At 44.8% G+C, this 20,839-nt stretch overlaps 1 protein-coding gene across 2 annotated transcripts; it reads left to right on the top strand.

Annotated features, from left to right (window-relative positions):
• Positions 1-1,958: 1,958 nt before the first annotated feature.
• Positions 1,959-20,754, top strand: LOC102952862 (zinc finger protein 613). Of its 2 annotated transcripts, none has more exons than XM_042970225.1 (5): positions 1,959-2,016; positions 6,809-7,009; positions 9,408-9,534; positions 9,779-9,871; positions 18,156-20,754. In XM_042970225.1, the coding sequence occupies exons 2-5, from the start codon at positions 6,995-6,997 to the stop codon at positions 19,784-19,786; spliced, it is 1,866 nt and encodes a 621-aa protein (XP_042826159.1). In that variant the 5' UTR covers positions 1,959-2,016; positions 6,809-6,994; the 3' UTR covers positions 19,787-20,754. The 2 variants fall into 2 exon arrangements, with proteins under 2 accessions (XP_042826159.1, XP_042826158.1); XM_042970224.1 differs by having other exon boundaries at positions 9,728-9,871.
• Positions 20,755-20,839: the final 85 nt, after the last annotated feature.

The following is a 20,839-nucleotide window of genomic DNA, read 5'->3' as shown; positions in this document are numbered from 1 at the left end:
TTTTATAACTCAACCACCTGGGAAACCCAATGGTGGGGGTCCCCAGATCACCTTGAACCAGATCCCCACCCCTTGTCTAACTTCTCTCATCTCTGAGAGGCCTGGGACAATGTTGACACAGCCATCAAATGGCGGGCCCAGGTGGGTTATACTGGATATGTGGAAGGACAGCCTATACAGCACTTCCCTCAGGCTGGTCAGGGTTATGTGTGCTGGAAACCATTCATCCATCTCTCTTCCTGCTCCCACTTGCCAGAGGGGAATATTTGGGAGTCCAAGTGTATGGGGACAGAGAGACTCAAAGGAAATGATGTGCCCTACAAATTGGCAATTGGAAAGGTGGTGAATGGTCTCCCTAGCATATAATCCAATATTATGGTCCTGCCACCTGGGCAGAGGATGGGACCTGGGGTTACCGTACTCCCATTTACATGCTAAACAGACTAATCAGACTGTAAGCAGTTGTAGAAATTATAACCAATGAAACTGCCAGGGCTCTTAACTTACTAGCTAAACAGAGAACCAAAATGTGCAATACCATCTATCAAAATCGCTTGGCCTTAGATTACTTGCTTGCTTCTGAAGGAGGACTTTGTGGAAAGTTTAACCTGAACAACTGCTGCCTACAGATGGATGGTGAAGGAAAAGTCATAGAGGAGATCACAGATCGAATGAGAAAGATTGCTCATGTCCCATCCAGATCTGGAAAGGTTGGGACCCTGGGGAGTTATTTGGAGATTGGTTTTCAACTCTTGGGGGATTCAAAACCCTCATAGATATTATTCTCTTGATTTTGGGAACTTGCTTAATCCTACCTTGCCTAGCTCCCCTGGTTATACCGTCTGTCGCCAGGCTCATTGAGGCAATGGTCAAAAAGAAATGGCCATGCATGTGATGATGTTATGGAAATACATACCTCTAAACCAAGGTGATGCTCTTTGACCCAAAGGAAGGGGGTCCCAGCATCAAAGGAGGAAATGTGGTAGAGTCCCTCCCTAAGGAATGTGGTGGAGGCCTCCTCAGAACAAAGGAAGGTAACGTGGCCCAATCAACTCCTATAGGCATATGCGTAGCTCTGACATTACTCTGTAACTTGGACTGTGTCCGGTCAGACTGTATGTCACCATACATGGGAGACAAAGAAGTATAAATTGCATAAAAGCTACACTCCTCTGTGCCCGAGGCTCAGTTTTTTGGGTATGAACCCACTGAGCCTGTGCAGGCACGACAAATAAAGTTGCTTATTGGACTGAAAAGCCTATGTGTCCCATCTCTCTGTGTGAGAATCCTGCTGCAGTGTCTCCCTCCACCTCCCCAAAGGAAGCTTGGTTTCTTCCAGTCGCTGTTCTTTACTTCCTTGGATGGCATTATCGCTCTCCCTATATTGTGAGTGCTTCTCCAGATACTGGAGAAGACACTGAAGATTCTCCAAATCTTCCTCTTGCCCTCTATATCCAGTCATCAGCGTTCCTGGGGTATTTACCCTTTATGTTTGCCCTTTATTCTCCATTGACAGGTGTTTTCCTTTGTAGAGACACCCAACTTCTAAGATGACTGCGCCTTGTGTCTTTCCGCAATCTTTCTTTGCGCAAAGTCGTTTACTTTTCTCGCGAGCCCGCTGAGATGGACATAGCTTATTACCCCATGTTTGTCTTGTGTAAACTCGGGCTTCTGAATATCCGTGCGGTCTGCAGCGCAAGATTTAAGGTGCGAGAAATGGGAGTGTTTTCCGTAGGTGATCACTGTGCCGAGCCTTTCCTGGCGACTCGCCAATAGGACCACTTCGCCTTCTGTACGTCAAGTACAGAAGGATGGCCGCCTGGGACACCCGTGGCCAGATGGGCGCGGACATATTGACTCCGGGAAAAGCCGGAAGTCCAGGCGTCCGTGCTCCGTAGAAACGCCGCTGGCCCTCGCCGGCCGCCGTCGCTGGCGGGGAGCTGGGCACGGGCGCGGCAGGAGAATTCGCGGAAGTGCAGTTTGTAGGCGGTCGTCGTGGGGTCTCTAGAACATCAGGTCTGTGTGTGGGTCCGTCTGGGGAACAGGGTGAGAGGACCGAGGTGACTGTGGGGTCCGTGGGGAGAGGACGGAAGTGGGAGCCCGTGGTCGGGTGTGTGTGGGTGCAGTGCCTCTGGAGTCGGTCCTGAAGGATTGTGAGGGTCAGTGATTACACGTCTGTCGAGATCCACGTTTCCGAGTCTGTGGTCAGGGTCCGGTCCCCGTCTGTAGCGCCCGGCGACTGAGGACTAGTTTTGGAAGTGGATTTTGTTAATGAAAGCGGTGTCCGCTTCTGATTCGGGTTTTACCCTGTGGCTCATTGACAGGAGCGAGGGCGCGCGGTTAGCGAGCACAGGTGTCTGGTGCAGGTTTCGGGATTATTCCAGGGTGGGGGGTGACGAGTGTTTGGGGGAAGTCCAGGTGTGTCGGCCCTTGAGAGGTTTGTGAGGGCTGAAGCAGGTGGGTGGGTGGGTTCCGACGTTTCCTTCCCTGTCAGCCCTTCCAGTCCAAGCCCTAGTTTGCCTTCCTTCCTCTCTTCCTCGGGGTCGCATCTCTTCCTCTCGACCCCCTAGATATGAGAGCTTTGTTGGAAATCGAGCATTAAACACAACGAAAGTGGGAAGGTTTCTACTAAAGATGAGGATTTTGCCCTTTCTGGAAGTTTACTGTGTGTACACATACACACACACTTGGAAACACTTCTTTTCGATGCCACTGTAACACAAGTGAAATAATATATATATTTTTAAAGTTTATGTATTTATGGTGAGAGAGAGCGAGGGAGAGGCAGGGAGAGGGGAGAGGGAGAGAGAATCCCAAGCAGGCTTGACACCGTTAGCACAGAGCCGAAGTGGGGCTCTTTCTCATGGCTGTGAGATCGGGACCTGCGTGGAAATCAAGAGTCAGACGATTCTGGGAACTGATCCACGCAGGCGCCCGTGTGTACAAAGTTTTGTGTGGACATGCCTTTACTTCTGGATATAAACCTGGTGTGGAATTGCTGGGTCACACGGTAAATATGTTTAACTGTTGGAGGAACCACCAGACTATTTTCCAAAGTGGCTGCACCATTTTACATTTCCACGAGCAGTTATGAGGGTTCCATTTCCTCCACATATTCATCAACGCTTGCAATTTTCTTTTTTCTTTTTCTTTCTTTCTTTTTTTTTTTTTTTTTTTTTTTTTTTTTTTTACTATATCTCAATTGTGGTCTTGATGTTCATTTCTCTGAAGAAGAATGATATTGGGCATCTTTTCATGTGCTTATGCTATGCATAACTTCAAGGTATATATCTTTTCACTAAATATAGATTGTTAGCATTTCTCATAGCTGCATAATATTTCACTGGATGTGTATACTTTTATTCATTCAATTAATTCTCTATTAGCAGACCTAAAATTATACTTTTATATCAACTTGGCCTGCTTGTTCCATTATTTCTTTTGCAACTTTTCCTAAAAGTGGATTTTTTTTGGATTCTAGCAAAATCTCTATTGAAAGTGTTCAATACGAAGTGTTAAGCCATTCCCCTAAAATAGTCACGTAACACTGCTGTAAGAAATGTGTGTTTTGGAATGCTGTCTATTTATTTAATTTTTTTTTTATGTTTATTTATTTTGGAGAGAGAGAGAATGTGAGCAGGGGAGGGACAGAGAAAGGGAGACACAGAATGTGAAGCAGGCTCCAGGCTCTGATTGTCAGCACAGAGTTCGACGCGGGGCTCGAACTCACAAACCACAAGATCATGACCTGAGCCAAAGTCAGATGCTTAACTGACTGAGTCACTCAGGTGCCCCCAGAATGCTATCCACTTTTAGATAGAAGTCCTATAATCAGCCATCTGACCAAAAACTTATTTTTTTATACCAGAAATATTGTTTTTTTAGTTCATAGAATGTAAGATGAAAAACTTATTTTTGGTATATGTTCACTCGAATCTCTGAAGTTCTGACCCTTAATCACATTGAAGGAACTTTTAATCATATCCTTCCTCTTCTCTGATACTGATTATTCTTATTTGATTCTTTTTTTCTCTTACTTGATTCTTTATGAAATTAACTGGGTAGCATTTCCAGAATAGGTACAGATTATGTAACGAGGTGTTACTGCTCATCCTTTTCTTGTTCTTGGCTTTAAAGAAGGTACTTTTGGGGCGCCTGGGTGGCGCAGTCGGTTAAGCGTCCGACTTCAGCCAGGTCACGATCTCGCGGTCCGTGAGTTCGAGCCCCGCGTCAGGCTCTGGGCTGATGGCTCGGAGCCTGGAGCCTGTTTCCGATTCTGTGTCTCCCTCTCTCTCTGCCCCTCCCCCGTTCATGCTCTGTCTCTCTCTGTCCCAAAAATAAAAAATTAAAAAAAAAAAAATAAAGAAGGTACTTTATTGTTTCACTGAACATATTTAGGACGTGTTGGATTGTTTTTATTGAATGAAATTCACAAAACAACGTTAACTATTTTAAAGTCAACAATGCAGTGGGTTTCAGTACATATATAACATTGTGCCCTCACCACTTCTGTCTATTTCCAGAGCATTTTTATCACTCTGAGGGGAATCCTCTAACACTTAAGCAGTCACTCTATACTCCCCTGCTCCCCCAGACCGTGACAACCACCAATCTGCTTTCTGTCTCTGTGGATTTACCTATTCTGGATATTTCATAGAAGTGGAATCATACAACATGTGACCTTTGGTGTCTGGCTTGTTTCACTTGGTATGCCTCATGGTTGTGTGTTGTATCCCAGGGTGCTCCTTCAGTGCTTAGCCAGACTATTTTGTTTACAACTCTGCCTTACCGTTCATTTCCTACTTGCATTGAGTGTAGAGATCAGCCAGAGGGAAAGCTTAGGGTCTTCTCAGGTTTTTTTCTGAGCAGGTGTCCTGCCCTGTGCATGTACTTGGCTTTATACATTCCCCAGTATGCACTGGTGCTTTTATTTCTTTCTTCTTTATTTTTAACGTTTATTCATTTTTGAGAGACAGAGAGAGAGACAGAGCATGAGTAGGGGGGAGGGGCAGAGAGAGAGGGACACACAGCATCGGAAGCAGGCTCCAGGCTCTGAGCTGTCAGCACACAGCCCGACGCGGGACTCGAACCCATGAACCGTGAGATCATGACCTCAGCTGAAGTTGGTCGCTTAACAGACTGAGCCACCCAGGCACCCCCCAAGTTGCCTCTTTCTTGATTGAGTGATCACTCTGCTGCTATAAACCTATGAGTTTAGAGTTCTTCAGAGTTATGATAAAGGTTTTGTTTTGTTCTTTATTCTGACAGTTCTTGCTTGTTTTTTTTGATGTTTCTGTGGAGTTATGGGCCCTTGAAACTTCCCACTCTGTCATTGTCATTCAGTGGGAATTTTCCTTCATGATGTACCTGATTTGTTTTGTTTTGTTTTGTTGGTCACTGGTACTTTTTAAAGAAATAAACTGATCGCGGGGTGCCTGGCTGGCTCATTCAGAGGAGTATGCCACTCTTGATCTTGGGGTTGTGAATTTGAGCCCCACGTTGGGTGTAGAGATTACTTAAAAATAAATAAACAAATAAAAATCTTTTAAAAAAAATTCACTGACTGCAAATGCAACTTAAGTGATGGCCTCTAATCCACCCCCTCCCCTCCCCAGAGATAATGGCTTTCTTTCTCTTTCTTTCTTTCCTTTAAAGATTTTACCCTTTTTTTTTTTAAGTTCATTTAGTTTTGAGAGAGTACATGCACACGCACATGAACAGGGGAAGGGCAGAGAGGGGGACAGAGGATCTGAAGCGAGCTCTGTGCTGGCAACATAGAGCCTAATGTGGGGTTCAAACTCACAGACCGTGAGATCATGACCTTAGCTGAAGTCAGACGCTTAACTGAGCCACCCAGGCGCCCCAAGATTTTACCTTTTTAAAGTAATCTCTGTACCCATCATGGGGCTCAAACCCACAACCCTGAGATCGAGTCACATGCTTCACTGATTGGGCCAGCCAGGCACTACTATGACTTTCTTGAACTTGGCTTATTATTTTTTTTATTTTTTATTAAAAACATTTTTTTTAAATGTTTATCTTTGAGCGACAGAGTGCGAGCGGGGTGGGGAGCAGTGGGGCAGAGAGAGAGGGAGACACAGAATCGGAAGCACACTCCAGGCTCTGAGCTGTCAGCACAGAGCCCAATGTGCTGGGCTCTGTTCTGCAGTTCATGAGGACTCGAACTCATGAACTGCAAGATCATGACCTGAACTAAAGCCAGACACTTAACCGACTGAGCCATCCAGGCGCCCCTGAACTCGGTTTATATAAAGCATGTTTTTATAGTTTCATTCAATGTGTATATAGCCAGAAAGAATAGCCTTGTTCAATATGCTTTAATTTTTTTCCCATTGGTTTGTCTTTGTTTCTTTCACATAACAATTAATGAAAATGGTTTGTTAGATAATGCTTTGCTGAGCACATTGGGTCTTCAAACTGAGCCATGTATGAAGACTTTTGAGCAGGTACACGAACACATGTGATTTTAAAGGAATAGATGTCCAAATTCTCACCTTTTACTTCTTCTCCTCCCAAACACTGACCTGTGTGAGAGGCCCCCGTTGGGGGCGTCACGCTGTGTTGTCTCTCCTTTCATGGCGCCTTTTGCAAACCCCACTTTCACTTCCTAGAAGAAAGTGCCCACACACTCACAGTCTGGTGTTTCTTTGCTCCAGAGTGCAGTAGCCTCTGGGGCTCCATACAAAGGGACAGATGGCCTTGAAATCAGGTGAGTGACAGTAGCAGTGATAGCATCTGGGCCCAGAGGAAATGTGCACTCAAAGTGAACTTACTTTTCGGCCCACAGGTCCCAGCTCTGGGAGCAAGATCCATCAAGCAAAGCAAGGAGCGGGTCTCAGGACCTGCGTGCGGTCATTTGTGGGGACACCACTGACCAGAGACCAAGATTTCTAACCAGGAATTTAGGGCAATGCAAGGAAAAACTAGAGACACAGCGTCCCCGTTACTGGCTGTTTTCCAATAACAGAAGAAAATGATTAAGGACCAGGTGACTTTATTTTATTCTTCCCTTCATTCTGTGATTGGTTTTTGGAGGACTTTAAAATGCAACTGAATTAAATGGAAGAGTATACAGTGGTAAATAGGATTTGTGCAGAAATAGATTTAGATTCCAACTCCAGTATCGAGGCAGATAGGCTCAGGAACATGTTGTTGTTAGGATCCACACTAACTCGTGTTAGAACATCCCGTGTGACTGGAGCATCTTTTGGGCTACGTTAGCTGTCGGCTTATGTCTGATGTCTCTGATGGCCATCACAACCGGAGAATCACGATGATCACAGGATAGACCATGACTGAGGAGAAAGCAGACTGGTTCCGCAAGGATGTCACTATATATTTCATGGCACCTAGGCATCCGGACTTTTGTCTAGGGGTGCTTCCTAGACGTGATATGGTGTCTTGAACTTCAACTTTCTCCTAAATGCACAACAGGGTTCCTCAGAGGCCTCTTTGAGAATAGACCAGGAGACCTCAGTGGGCACAGTTTTTTCTGGGACCATAACGAGAGGGCCCATGGATTCAGCCTTGCGGCCGTCAGGGTTAATCTGAAAATAAAACCCAGGTGACCTAAGAAAATGGAAGGACTGCATGACTTTAAAAAGTCCTTATGAACAGGGGGCTGAACTGGTTGGTGTTTGAGTTCAAATATGGCAGTAGAGAGTTGAAGGTACTGTTGTTGGGTAAGGTTGTTGGGATCCAGGCGGTTTGCTTTCAAACTCCCCCTTAATGTAAGATAGTACATGCTCCTTGCTCATGTTCAAAGCCAATTTCTACTGTCTCCTATTTTATTTTATTTACTAATTTTTTTAATGTTTGTTTATTTTTGAGAGAGAGAGACAGAGCATGAGCAGGGGAGGGGCAGAGAGAGAGGGAGACACAATCTGAAGCAGACTCCAGGCTCTGAGCTGTCAGCACAGAGCCCGATGCAGGGCTTGAACCCACGGACCACGAGATCATGACCTGAGCTGAAGTCGGATGCTTAACCAACTGAACCACCCAGGCACCAATATTTAAAAAAAATTTTTTTTTTACATTTATTTATTTTTGAAAGACAGAGAGAGACAGCATGAGCAGGGAAGGGGCAGAGAGAGAGGGAGACAGAATCAGAAGCAGGCTCCAGGCTCCGAGCTGTCAGCACAGAGCCCGACGCGGGTCTTGAACCCATGAACCGTGAGATCATGACCTGAGCTGAAGTTGGACCCTTAACTGACTGAGCCACCCAGGTGCCCCTGGGCGCCCCTATTTTATTTGTTTTTTGAGATCCAGTGTATTTTTAAGGATTTTTTTAAAGTTTATTTTTGAGAAAGAGAGAGAAAGTGGGGGAGAGGAAGAGAGAGAGGGAGACACAGAATCTGAACCAGGGTGCAGGCTCTGAGCTGTCAGCACCCTGACGTGAGGCTTGAATCCTGAACTGTGAGATCAACACCTGAACCAAAGTCAGACGCTTGACTGACTAAGCTACCCAGGCACCCCATTGGAATACAGTATATTTTTAAAGTTTATTTATTTTGAGAGAGGGAGTGTGTGTGTGAGTGAGGGAGGGGCAGAGGGAGAGAGAGAATCCCAGCAGGCCCTGTGACTCAAGGCTCAAACCCACGAACTGTGAGATCATGACCTGAGCCTAAATCGAGAGTGAGCCGACTGAGCCATCCAGGTGCCATCTCCTTCTGTTACCTTTTAAATATTAACCCCATAGAACAGCCTGGATATATTTTAAAGGTAAAAAACTCCAATGATTACAGAGTTATATAGCAAAAGTGTGATTCTTCTTCATGTATATATATAGCCAGTGCTTCAAATACATATATTGCAAATGTTTTTAGTTTAGCAGAATTTAATGACTACTTATTTCAGAAACTTCTGATTTGTTGAATGATGCTTCACTGCACGCTTACTGAGTATTTTATTATACATACTTTAAACATGGATGTATTTTGCTTCTATAGCAACATAGTTTAAAAAATATCTGGGGTGCCTTAGTGGCTCAGTCAGTTAAGCGTCTGACCTTGGCTCAGGTCATGATCTCGTGGTTCGTGAGTTTGAGCCCCGCGTCGGGCTCTGTGCTGACAGCTCAGAGCCTGGAGCCTGTTTCGGATTCTGTGTCTCCCTCTCTCTCTGACCCTCCCCCGTTCATGCTCTGTCTCTCTCTGTCTCAAAAATAAATAAACGTTAAAAAAAAAAAAGAAAGAAAAATAAATAAACATTAAAAAAATTTTTAATAAAATTAAAAATAAAACAAAAAATAATAAATTAAAAAAATATATCCAAAGACCTAAATGTACATATGTGGCCTATGTGGCGAAAATGAGAACAACTCCCCTTATATTCCTTCCATTTCAGGAACTCGAGGAACAGTCATGTTAAACAGGACTGTGTTGTTACAGGAATCGCTGACACTGGAGGATGTGGCTGTGGACTTCACCCAGGAGGAGTGGCGGCTCCTGGCCCCCGCCCAGAGGGACCTGTACCGGGACGTGATGCTGGAGAACTTCAGGAACCTGGTGTCAGTGGGTGAGGACGGCTCCCCTGTGTCTCTCTTTTAGGGGGTTCCCAGTCAGTGGCCTTTCCTCTGTCAGCTTCGGAGAGCTCTGGCCCCAGATTTGAGGGTGTCATGTGCCTTTCCCGAGACAAGCCCTTTATCTTTGCCTGCCTGGAAATTGCAATTGCATGGCCCCTGAAATAGAACATTGTTCTGTGTTGGCAGACCACGGCCCAGTTCACAGAGCCTGCCTCTTCTGTCGTTTCCCACGAACAGGGTATGTGGCCAGCATGCCGGCTGCACTCTCCAGACTGGAACGAGGGGGACGGTGGATGACAGAAGATGAAACCCGCCGTCGGATCTGTCCAGGTGAGAGCCAGTGGGGAAGATGGTGAGGAGGTCGCATTTAGTCACTCAGAGTGTCACGGCTGCAAGGGTGTCTGAGGACGTGTGTCACAGAGCTGTGAGAATCTCCCGTAGAAGGGTCCTTTCTCTTTTAGGTGCTTAGAGGACCTGTCTCTGCTTGGGTTCAATTCGTGGTTGTTTCATACAGGTCTCCGTTATTTTTCTCTCTGGGTTTCTTTTTCGAATCTTCAAATCTCATCAGCCTTCTTTGCCCGGTGCTGTATCATCACCTGTTCTTTCTGCTTCCCTTGCTCCGAAAGTCCACCTTCCACACCTCTCTCCAAAGAGAAGTGTTCAATTTGAGCCCCGTCTTCTGACTAGTGCCCCTTCCTGTCCCTTTGGATAACGTCATTTTCCCTTCCTAACATTCACTTCCGGTTTTGATTGGGAGTTAGGATTTCAACATGTGAATTTGGGAGGGACGTAACTTCTGATCTTCCCATCTTGCATCCGGGCTGTGTAGAAAACCTCTCGTATCTCTCCTTTGACACCACGGCCACATGCACAGAACTTCTGATGCTACGTGTTGGGGTTTCTCCCCACACCAAGCAGTTCTTTGTGACACCAGCTGGGTGTCTTACGAGTGAACTCAGTTCTGACATTGTCTACCTGGAGGGTAGTGTTAGATCCCATAGGTTAAGGGCAGATCCCATGAGACTGCCCCCCGCTTTAGATATCAATCAGGTTACTCACAGCTTCTGTCTGAATTGGCTACAAATTCGAGGTTCCCATGACCTCCTCCCCCTTGAATTTGATTATTTGCTAGAATAATTCAGAGAATTTGGGGAAATACTTATTGTTTACTAGTTTGTTATAAAAGGGTATGATAAAGCATACAGATGAACATCCAGGTGGAAGAGGTGTGTAGGGAGAGGTATGTGGAAAGGGGCACAGAGCTTTCATCCCTCTACAGGCCTCTGTCTCGCCACACCTCCATGTGTTCAGCAACCCGGAAGCTCCCTGAACCCCATAGTACAGGGATTTTCTGGAGGCTTCATTACACACACGATCAATCATGAACTCTCTCTCCAGTCTCTTCTTTCTGGAGGATGGAGGGTGGGGCTGAAAGTTCCAAGCTTCTAATCAGGCCTGGTCTTTCTGCTGACCAGCCCCCATCCAGCAGCCCACCCAGAGTCACCTTATTAGAACAAAAGATACTCTTATAACCCAGGAAATTCCAAGGGATTTATGAGCCCTGTGTCAGGAACCGAGGTCAGAAACCAAACATTAGAACAGAAGATGCTGAGTGCTCTTATCACTTAGGAAATTGTAAGGGTTTGGGGCGTTTTCTGTGGGAACCTGGGGCGGTGAAGTGTGTCTTTTTTCCTCGACACTTCCCTACCTCCTTAGCTTCCTTATTTAAAGCCTTTTGATTTCTTAAAATTTCTCATTCTTTGTTCTCTGCCCAGACTACATCATTGCTTTAATTTCCTTGTATAATTATTCATTCTGATCTTTCTTTTAGTCTTCCTAAATGAGACTGCTGGATTCATGCCCTTGAATCTTTCCTTTTCCTTATGATAATCACCAACATTAAATCCCAACTAATCACATTACCAGTCTTATATGGGACAGAAATTTCTCTTCGATCAACAGTCTCCATAATATGCTGTCTCTTGCTTATATAGAATTTGCTTCCCTTTTCCTAAAGTCAAGGTCAACTGTATTGGAAGGAGTCTTTTTTTTTCTTTTTTTCTTTTTTTAAATTTAATTTTTTCTTTTTTAAAATTTACATCCAAATTAGTTAGCAAATAGTGCAACAGTGATTTCAGGAGTAGATTCCTTAATGCCCCTTACCCATTTAGCCCATCCCCCCTCCCACAACTCCTCTAGTAACTCTCAGTTCTCCATCTTTATGAGTCTCTTCTGTTTTGTTCCCCTCCCTGTTGTTATATTATTTTCTTTCCCTTCCCTTATGTTCATCTGTTTTGTCTCTTAAAGTCCTCATATGAGTGAAATCATATGATTTTTGTCTTTCTCTGACTAATTTCACTTAGCATAATACCCTCTAGTTCCATCCACGTAGTTGCAAATGGCAAGATTTCATTCTTTTTGATTGCCGAGTAATACTCCATTGTGTATCTATATACCACATCTTCTTTATCCATTCATCCATCGATGGACATTTTGGCTCTTTCCATACTTTGGCTGTTGTTGATAGAGCTGCTATAAACATGGGGGTGCATGTGTCCCTTTGAAACAGCACACCTGTATCCCGTGGATAAATGCCTAGTAATGCAATTGCTGGGTCGTAGGGTAGTTCTATTTTTAGTTTTTTGAGGAGCCTCCATACTGTTTTCCAGAGTGGCTGCACCAGCTTGCATTGCCACCAACAATGCAAAAGAGATCCTCTTTCTCTGCATCCTCGCCAACATCTGCTGTTGCCTGAGTTGTTAATGTTAGCCATTCTGACAGGTGTGAGGTGGTATCTCATTGCGGTTTTGAGTTGTATTTCCCTGATGATGAGTGATGTGGAGCATTTTTTCATGTGTCGGTTGGCCATCTGGAGGTCTTCCTTGGAGAAGTGTCTATTCATGTCTTTTGCCCTTTTCTTCACTGGATTATTTGTTCTTTGGGTGTGGAGTTTGAGAAGTTCTTTAGATTTTGGATACTAACTCTTTATCTGATATGTCGTTTGTAAATATCTTCTCCCGTTCTGTCGGTTGCCTTTTAGTTTTGCTGATTGTTTCCTTCACTGTGCAGAAGCTTTTTATTTTGATGAGGTCCCAGTAGTTCATTTTTGCTTTTGTTTCCCTTGCCTCCGGAGACGTGTTGAGTAAGAAGTTGCTGCGGCCAAGATCAAAGAGGTTTTTGCCTGCTTTCTCCTCGAGGATTTTGATGGCTTCCTGTCTTACATTGAGGTCTTTCAACCATTTTGAGTTTGTTTTTGTGTATGGTGTAAGAAAGTGGTCCAGGTTCATTCTTCTGCATGTCGCTGTCCAGTTTTCCCAGCACCACTTGCTGAAGAGACTGTCTTTATTCCATTGGATATTCTTTCCTGCTTTGTCAAAGATTAGTTGGCCATACGTTTGTGGGTCCATTTCTGGGTTCTCTATTCTATTCCATTGATCTGAGTGTCTGTTCTTGTGCCAGTACCATACTGTCTTGATGATTACAGCTTTGTAGTATAACTTGAAGTCTGGGATTGTGATGCCTCCTGCTTTGGTTTTCTTTTTCAAGATTGCTTTGATTATTCGGGGTCTTTTCTGGTTCCATACAAATTTTAGGATTATTTGTTCTAGCTCTGTGAAGAATGCTGGTGTTACTTTGATAAGGATTGCATTGAATATGTAGATTGCTTTGGGTAGTATCGACATTTTAACAGTATTTTTTCTGCCTATCTAGGAGCGTGGAATCTTTTTCCATGTTTTTGTGTCTTCTTCAATTTCTTTCATAAGCTTTCTAGTTTTCAGTGTGTAGATTTTTCACCTCTTTGGTTAGATTTATTCCTAGGTATTTTATGGTTTTTGGTGCAACTGTAAATGGGATCGATTCCTTGATTTCTCTTTCTGTCGCTTCATTGTTGGTGTATAGGATGAAGGAGTCTTTTTAATGTGTTCCATACATGAGGATCTTTCCTTGGTTCATTGTTTGAAATATTTTCTGATTACCTTAAATGGTTTTTTGGTAGCCTTGTACACGTGGGCACCGACAGCCGTGAGCAACAACAGCAATAACAAATTATTTTCAGAGATGACTTTGTACGAGGGGAAAGAAAGTTGATCGAAACAAGCAAATAAGTGTAACGTCTTGTGGGGAAAAGTCCGGGAAGATCGGTGGGACAGCAGTGGAATTGTGTGCGAGGCCCCAGAGCTGCTGGAGGAGCTGGGAGTCTAGCTGGGGCCTCTAAGCTTAGGTCTTCAGGGATGGGAGTAACTCTTTGGTAAGACGCCTTTGAGCAGCTCTATGGGGAGTGTGAGGGCCTCGGGTGAACTGAGCTGCCAGAGGACATCATTGCAAGTTCAAAGGCCTGAGGCAGGAACATGTGTGAGGAACCTCAGGGAAGCTGGTGTGGGTACAGGGAAGGGAGCCAGAGGGACAGTGGCTGGTGATCACATGGAGATGAGGGCAATGGGGTAGCGGCTGGAGTTAGATTAGACATCTCGTGTATGACCTTGGAAGCACATTTCAAGGACTTGATGTTTTTAAAATATTTTTTTTATTTTTGAGAGAGAGAGAGAGAGAGAAGACAGACCGGGAAGGGGCAGAGAGAGAGGGAGAGACAGAATCCCAAGCAGGCTCTGTGCCGTAAGCGCAGAGCCCAATGCGGGGCTTGAACTCATGAACAGTGAGATCATGACCTGAACTGAAATCAAGAGTCAGTCACTTAAACAACTGAGCCACCCAGGCGCCCCAAGGACTTGATATTTTTAAATAACGAGATAAGAAAGCATTAGGGAGTTTTCAGTAGAGAATGAATACAAAATCACTTCTATTTAAAATGATGGCTTTGGCTACTTTGTAGAAAGGAGATGGTAGCAGACAGGCTGAGGGCTGAAGTCCAGCTGGGAACCTGTTGCTATGGTCCAGGACACCTGGGCAGAGAGGGTGAGGGTCGGTCAGCTTCTGAAAGTGTTTATAAAGAGGGCAGAAATAATTTCCTACTGAAGTACGTAGACGCTGCGAGAGAAGACACAGAAGCAGGATGACAGGAAGTCTTTCGGTGTGAGTCCGGAAGGAGTAGAGTTTCCATTTCTGAGATGAAGACGACGTGCGGAGGAGGAGGTGTGGGTTGAGGAGTCGTGAGTTCTGTTTTGCACATTGTACATCAGACTGTGCTCACGCGTGTCCAGGCTAGCATGCTGCGTTTGGATATGGCAGAGGAGTCCAGGGAGAGTTTAGGACTAGAGATGGAAATATGGATTGAGTATATCTCGTGTCGTATGTGGACAGATTAAGAAGAGCCTTGGACAGAGGTGCCTGGGTGGCTCAGTCAGTTAAACGTCCAACTTCCTCTGAGGTCATGATCTCGCCGTCCGTGAGTTCAAGCCCATCGTTGGGCTCTGTGCTGATCGCTCAGAGCCTGGAGCCTGCTTCTGATTCTGTCTCCCTTTCTCTCTGCCCCTCTCTACTCATGCTCTGTGTGTGTGTCTCTCTGTCTCAAGGAATCAGAAGGTGGCCATTTGTTAAACACAGGGTTTCCCAGACCCTTTCTTTTGAGAGTGTGTTTTTGTTAGCTTCAGGGTGATGGCCTGGGCTGGTCTATATATGATGCTGTAAAACAGGCCCTCTTGAGCCTAATTGGTTGAGCCACAGTCTTCATATGTGCTGGAGGAAATTGAATTTAGTAAGAAGTAAAGCAATATATTCTAGAAGTAGGATTTTAGTAGAAAGTAGAGAACAGGGGCTTCTGGACAGCTCAGTTGGTTGAGTGTCTGACTTCGGCTCAGGTCATGATCTTGCAGGTTCGTGAGTCGGAGCCCCGCGTCGGGCTCTCTGCTGTCAATACAGAGCCCACTTTGGATCCTCTGTCCCCCTTCTCTCTCTCCCCCTCCCCTGCTCGCATGCATGAGTGCACTCTTCCTCTCTCTCTCAAAAATAAATAATAAACATAAAAAAAGAAAACGGGACAAATTGGCATGTAAAACGTGGAGGTTCAGCTTTGAATGAGGCGTCTCGCACTACAGTTCTGGGCTGGGTGAAGTTAATTGTCAGTGAACGGTAAAGCTAGGAGTACTTTAGAAACCGAGGGGAAACGGCTCACAGTGACGCAGAGTGGGAGAAGGGTCGATGGAAACCAAGATGTATATGTAGAATTTTGAAAGAGGGGCACCTGGCTGGCCCAGTCCATTAAGCGTCCGACTCTTGATTTCGGCTCAGGTCATGACCTCACGGTTCGTGAGTTTGAGCCCCATGTCGGGCTCTGTGCTGACAGCATGGAACCTGCTTGGGATTCTCTCTTTCTCCTTCTCTTTCTGCCCTCTTCACCCCCGCTCATTCTCTCTCTCTCTCTCTCAAAATAAAAAAGTAAACTTAAAAAAAAAAGAATTTTGGAAAAAGATGCTATTGGGGGCAAGGTGTCGATTTGGGGGCTCATTACACTGACATGGGAACAGTTGGAATATTCCTTGTGTGCAAGTACAAAATGTAAATGTGACAGAAGAAGGTGACAGCCCCTCGTGTGGTATTGTGATGTAAGAAACACGTATTTGGTCTTTTGCCCTGGTTCCTGGCACAGAGTGTCTACAACCCTTGTAATTTCCTGACTATGGGCATGTTTATTTCCCTTATTAATGTAGACAATGTTTGTTGCTTCTCCCTGGGTTTTTTTTTCCCCCTTTGGTATTTTTGTTTCTAATTAAATTTTTAGTTTTAATTCCGCTATAGTTAACATACGGTGTTATATTCACTTCAGGTGTCCGATACAGTGATTCGACAATTGGACGCACTACTCAGTGCTGATCATGATAGATAAACGCAATCTTAATCCCCTTCACCTATTTCACCTACCCCCACCCTCCTCCCCTCTGGTAACCGTCAGTTTGTTTTCTATAGTTGAGAGTATGTTTTTTTGGTTTGTCTCTCTCTCTTTTTTTTTTTTTCCCTTTGTGTATTTTTGTTTCTTTTTTTGAGAGAGCATGCACTTGCGAGCAGGGGAGGAGCAGAGAGAGAGGGAGAGAGTCTTAAGCAGGCTCCATAGTCATTATGGATCCTGACCCGGGACTCAACCTCATGAACCATGAGATTATGACCTGAGCTGAAAGCAAGAGTCCGACACTTAACAGACTGAGCCACCCAGGCGCCCCTGTTTTTGTTTCTTAAAGTTCACATATGAGTGAAATCATATGGTATTTGTCTTCCTCCATGGGCTTTTTTTTTTTTTTTTAATGTTCATTTATTTGTTTTGAGAGAGACAGCTGGGGAGGGGCAGAAAGAGAGGGAGAGAGAGAATCCCAAGCAGGCTCTGCACTGTCAGCACAGAGCCCGATGTGGAGCTCGATCTCACAAACCGTGAGATCATGACCAGAGCTGAAATCAAGAGGTGGACCCTTAACTGACTGAACCATCCAGGCGCCCCAGTCCATGGGCTGTTTAAAACCCAAACTCCTGGCGCGCCTGGGTGGCTCAGTCAGTTAAACATCCAATTCTTGATTTCATCTCAGGTCATGCTCTCACGGTTTGTGAGTTCGAGTCCCGCATGGGGTTCTGTGATGACGGCACAGAGCCTGCTTGGGTTTCTCTGTCTCCCTCTCTCTCTGCCTCCCCGCCGCCCCCAACACTCTCTCTTTCAAAAATAAATAAATAAACATTTAAAAACCCAAACTCCTAATGTTCCAGTAATTGTAAACATGGTCCCGTACTTTCATCTTTCAACGTACTCATTTATCCAAGTGCGAACCCAACCAGTTTCCTGTCTTTATGTGACATTTATACACTGGTGATTTCTACACTGTTATTTCTAGTTGAGACCTTTCTTAGGATTTGCATATCCAATCAAGCTCTTCGTGTCTGTATCAGCTATCCAAAACGCCTCTGAAGGCTGATACGCTCGCTTAATTTCCCCACATTCCAAACCCCAATAATATTTCCCATCTCATTAAAAGTCACTACCCACCTGTCAATTGGCCCAGGTCAAATACTTCAGAATAAGACCTGATTCCTCACGTGTATTAATTCCCCCCAAGTTGAAGTTGTGAGCGAGTCTTGTCTTTCCTCTCTCCACATTATGTTCTGACTTCCTCCACCTCCCTCTCCATTGCTCCCTGAACCCACTTTTCACAGTTTGTAGCTTTGCAGCTTTCTCTGTCACTGCTTGCTTAATTTGGTTTTTCCTAACTAGAACGTATGCTCAGTGGAAACAGGAAATGTGTGTCTATGTCCTCATCACCAGCACAATGCCTGGTACACGGTCATAGTTTCCTAAGGATTTATGGATGTATGAATGTGTCCCACAACATTTTAAAACGGATATCCTTCTATCTCCTCTGGGAACTTGGTTTTATTGTACTTTCTTAGCATGCTTTGTAAGGTCACAGTTAGAAAGGAGCCAAATCTATGTTTATTCATTTTGAGTGATCTAACCTTATTTATGCACTGACTATTCTTCCCTTTTTTCTTTGCTTATATTATTGTGCTTAACCTTTGTTCAAATGATAACAAACATATTTCCTGGAGTTTCTTTAAAATGAGGTCATAGGGTTGTCAATAAGGAACCAACCTACACAGATCCACTTGAGAAATAGTTTTAGTGTATATCAAGCTGATATATCAAGCTCATGGAAAGATTCATTCTTCTCTTCTTTCCTAGAGATCAAGAAAGATGGTGGCCATCTACAGGGGCACTTGCAAAATCAAAGATGTCCAAAGAGAATGAAACAATGCCATGAACATAATGCATTTGGAAACACTGTTCATCGGAGTAAAAGTAATTTTCCTGTAAGGCAAAGTCATGACATCTTTGACTTACATGGGAAAACACTGAAGTCAAATTTAAGTTCAGTTAACCGGAACAGAAGCTACGAAGTAAAGAACCTGACTGAGGTTAATGGGGACATGAAATCCTTTTCCCGTACAAAGCATGACCAGTATTGTATTGAAATTAAATTTCCTGAATGTGGAAATTCTGCCAATACAAATTCCCAATTCATCAAGCATCAGAGAACTCAAAAGACAGAGAAACCCCACGTATGCGGTGAGTGTGGAAAGGGCTTCTTCAAGAAGTCTCGGCTCACAGATCATCAGAGAGTGCACACAGGAGAGAAGCCTCATGGATGCAGCATATGCGGCAAAGCCTTTTCCAGAAAGTCCAGGCTCACCGAACACCAGAAAACTCACATAGGAGAGAGGCGGTACGCGTGCACTGAATGTGACAGATCATTCCCCAAGAAATCACGGCTCCTTGTGCATCAGAAAACTCACACAGGAGAGAAACCCTATGTGTGCAGTGAGTGTGGAAAAGGCTTCTTCAAGAAGTCTCGGCTCATTAACCATCAGAGAGTTCACACGGGAGAGAAGCCCCATGGATGCAGTCTGTGTGACAAGGCATTTTCCAGAAAGTCCAGGCTCATTGAACACCAGAGAACTCACACAGGAGAAAAACCTTACGAATGCACCCAGTGTGACAAAACATTCCGCTGGAAGTCGCAGCTCAACGCCCATCAGAAGACTCATACAGGAGAGAAACCGTATATATGCAGTGATTGTGGGAAAGGCTTCATTCAGAAGGGCAATCTCATCGTACACCAGCGGACGCACACTGGGGAGAAACCTTACGTATGCAGTGACTGTGGAAAAGGCTTCATTCAGAAGGGCAATCTCCTTAAACATCAACGCATTCACACTGGAGAGAAACCCTATGTATGCACCGAATGTGGGAAAGGCTTTAGCCAGAAGACCTGCCTCATATCCCATCAGCGATTTCACACTGGAAAGACGCCCTTTGTATGTAGTGAGTGTGGAAAATCCTGTTCCCACAAGTCCGGTCTCATTAACCACAGGAGGATTCACACAGGAGAGAAACCCTATACCTGCGGTGACTGCGGGAAGGCCTTTAGAGATAAGTCGTGCCTTAACAGACACCGGAGGACTCATACAGGAGAGAGGCCCTACAGGTGCACTGACTGTGGGAAGGCTTTCTCCCACCTGTCTTGCCTCGTTTACCATAAGGGAATGTTGCACGCAAGAGAGAAAGGTGTACGTCCAGTCACGGTGGGGAATCCTTTCTCAGAGAGCCACAGCCCATCACGTTCAAGTGATAGCACGCAGGAGAAAGACCCTGTTAATGTGTCCAGGCCAATGCCTTCTGTAGCGGCTCAGACTTCGTTACGCCTCTGCGGGCTCCTAGCAAATAGGAACACAGCCACGGTGGGACAGCCAGGTGCTAGATGTGCACCACCAGCAGATAACCGAGTTTGCACAGGAAAAAGCACACAGGCATAAAGTGTGATACAATCTAGGTGGAAAGCCCCTGAATAAAACCTGCCAGGTCAGTGTGTGGCTGACAGGCGTATACTGAGACGCATAGTGTGAAGCCCGGGAATAGTATAAAAAGACAAATAGAATAAAGATCCGGAAAGCCTTTGTGGAAAGATAGAGCCTACCAGGTGTCTCACGGGTCCCATATCAGCAGTGAGCTCATAGCTGGTAGAAATATAATGACTGTGGGAAAGTCCTTCCCCAGAGAGAAGACCTCACTAGGTGCCAGACGGTTCCCACAGGAGAGAAACTGTTGGAAGAGCTTTGAAGGCAGTGACTGTGGCAGGACTGTCACTGAAGCATCCTCAGGCTGGGGAAATCCTACAGAAATAAAGGACTCTGAGCACACCAACTGTGGAATGTCTTCAGCAAAATAGCAGCAAACACATCCAGCGAATACGCCCTGTGAAAGTGAATATTTCAGAGATTTCTGCCAGAAGTCTAGACTCATTCCACACAGTGTGCATTTCAGGACAATATACCTTGAATCAGACTCCTAATTGATGTGATGGTGACTCCTTAATTCAAAGGAGGTGGTAGATGGTGCACATCAGTGGTTAGAACTATAACAGTGCACCCCCCCTTTTCTGGGGGGCGCATGAACCTTTCATTCCCACCCAGGATCAGTATTTGGTTAGCTCCTGTATTATTTTGGTTCTAAATTTATTCGGTTAATTTTAGACCACTGAAGTCCTTCAAAAGGAAGCTGAATACATTTAATTCAGTGTTGTACCGTGGCATATTTGGATGCGTTTGACTTTGTAAATATCCCCCAAAGGAACAACTACTCGGAACTCCTGAATAACATATCCGTCAAGTTCTTTGCCTAGAAGACAGTTCCCAGCCGGTACACACACTGCTCAGAAAACCTTTCATTAGCTATTTCCATACATGATCTACAGATGCTGACAGTAGTGAACTAAATAAGAATCCTTGCTGCCTTTGAAGTGTTTTTTTTTCCTTTTTAAACTGAATTACATGCATATAGCACTTTGACCTTCCAGCACATGTAATCAG

The sequence above is a fragment of the Panthera tigris genome, chromosome E2, assembly GCF_018350195.1.
Source record: "Panthera tigris isolate Pti1 chromosome E2, P.tigris_Pti1_mat1.1, whole genome shotgun sequence".
NCBI lineage: Eukaryota > Metazoa > Chordata > Mammalia > Carnivora > Felidae > Panthera > Panthera tigris.
The sequence above is the reverse complement of the archived record's forward strand: the minus strand, read 5'-3'. Positions and strand labels throughout refer to the sequence as shown.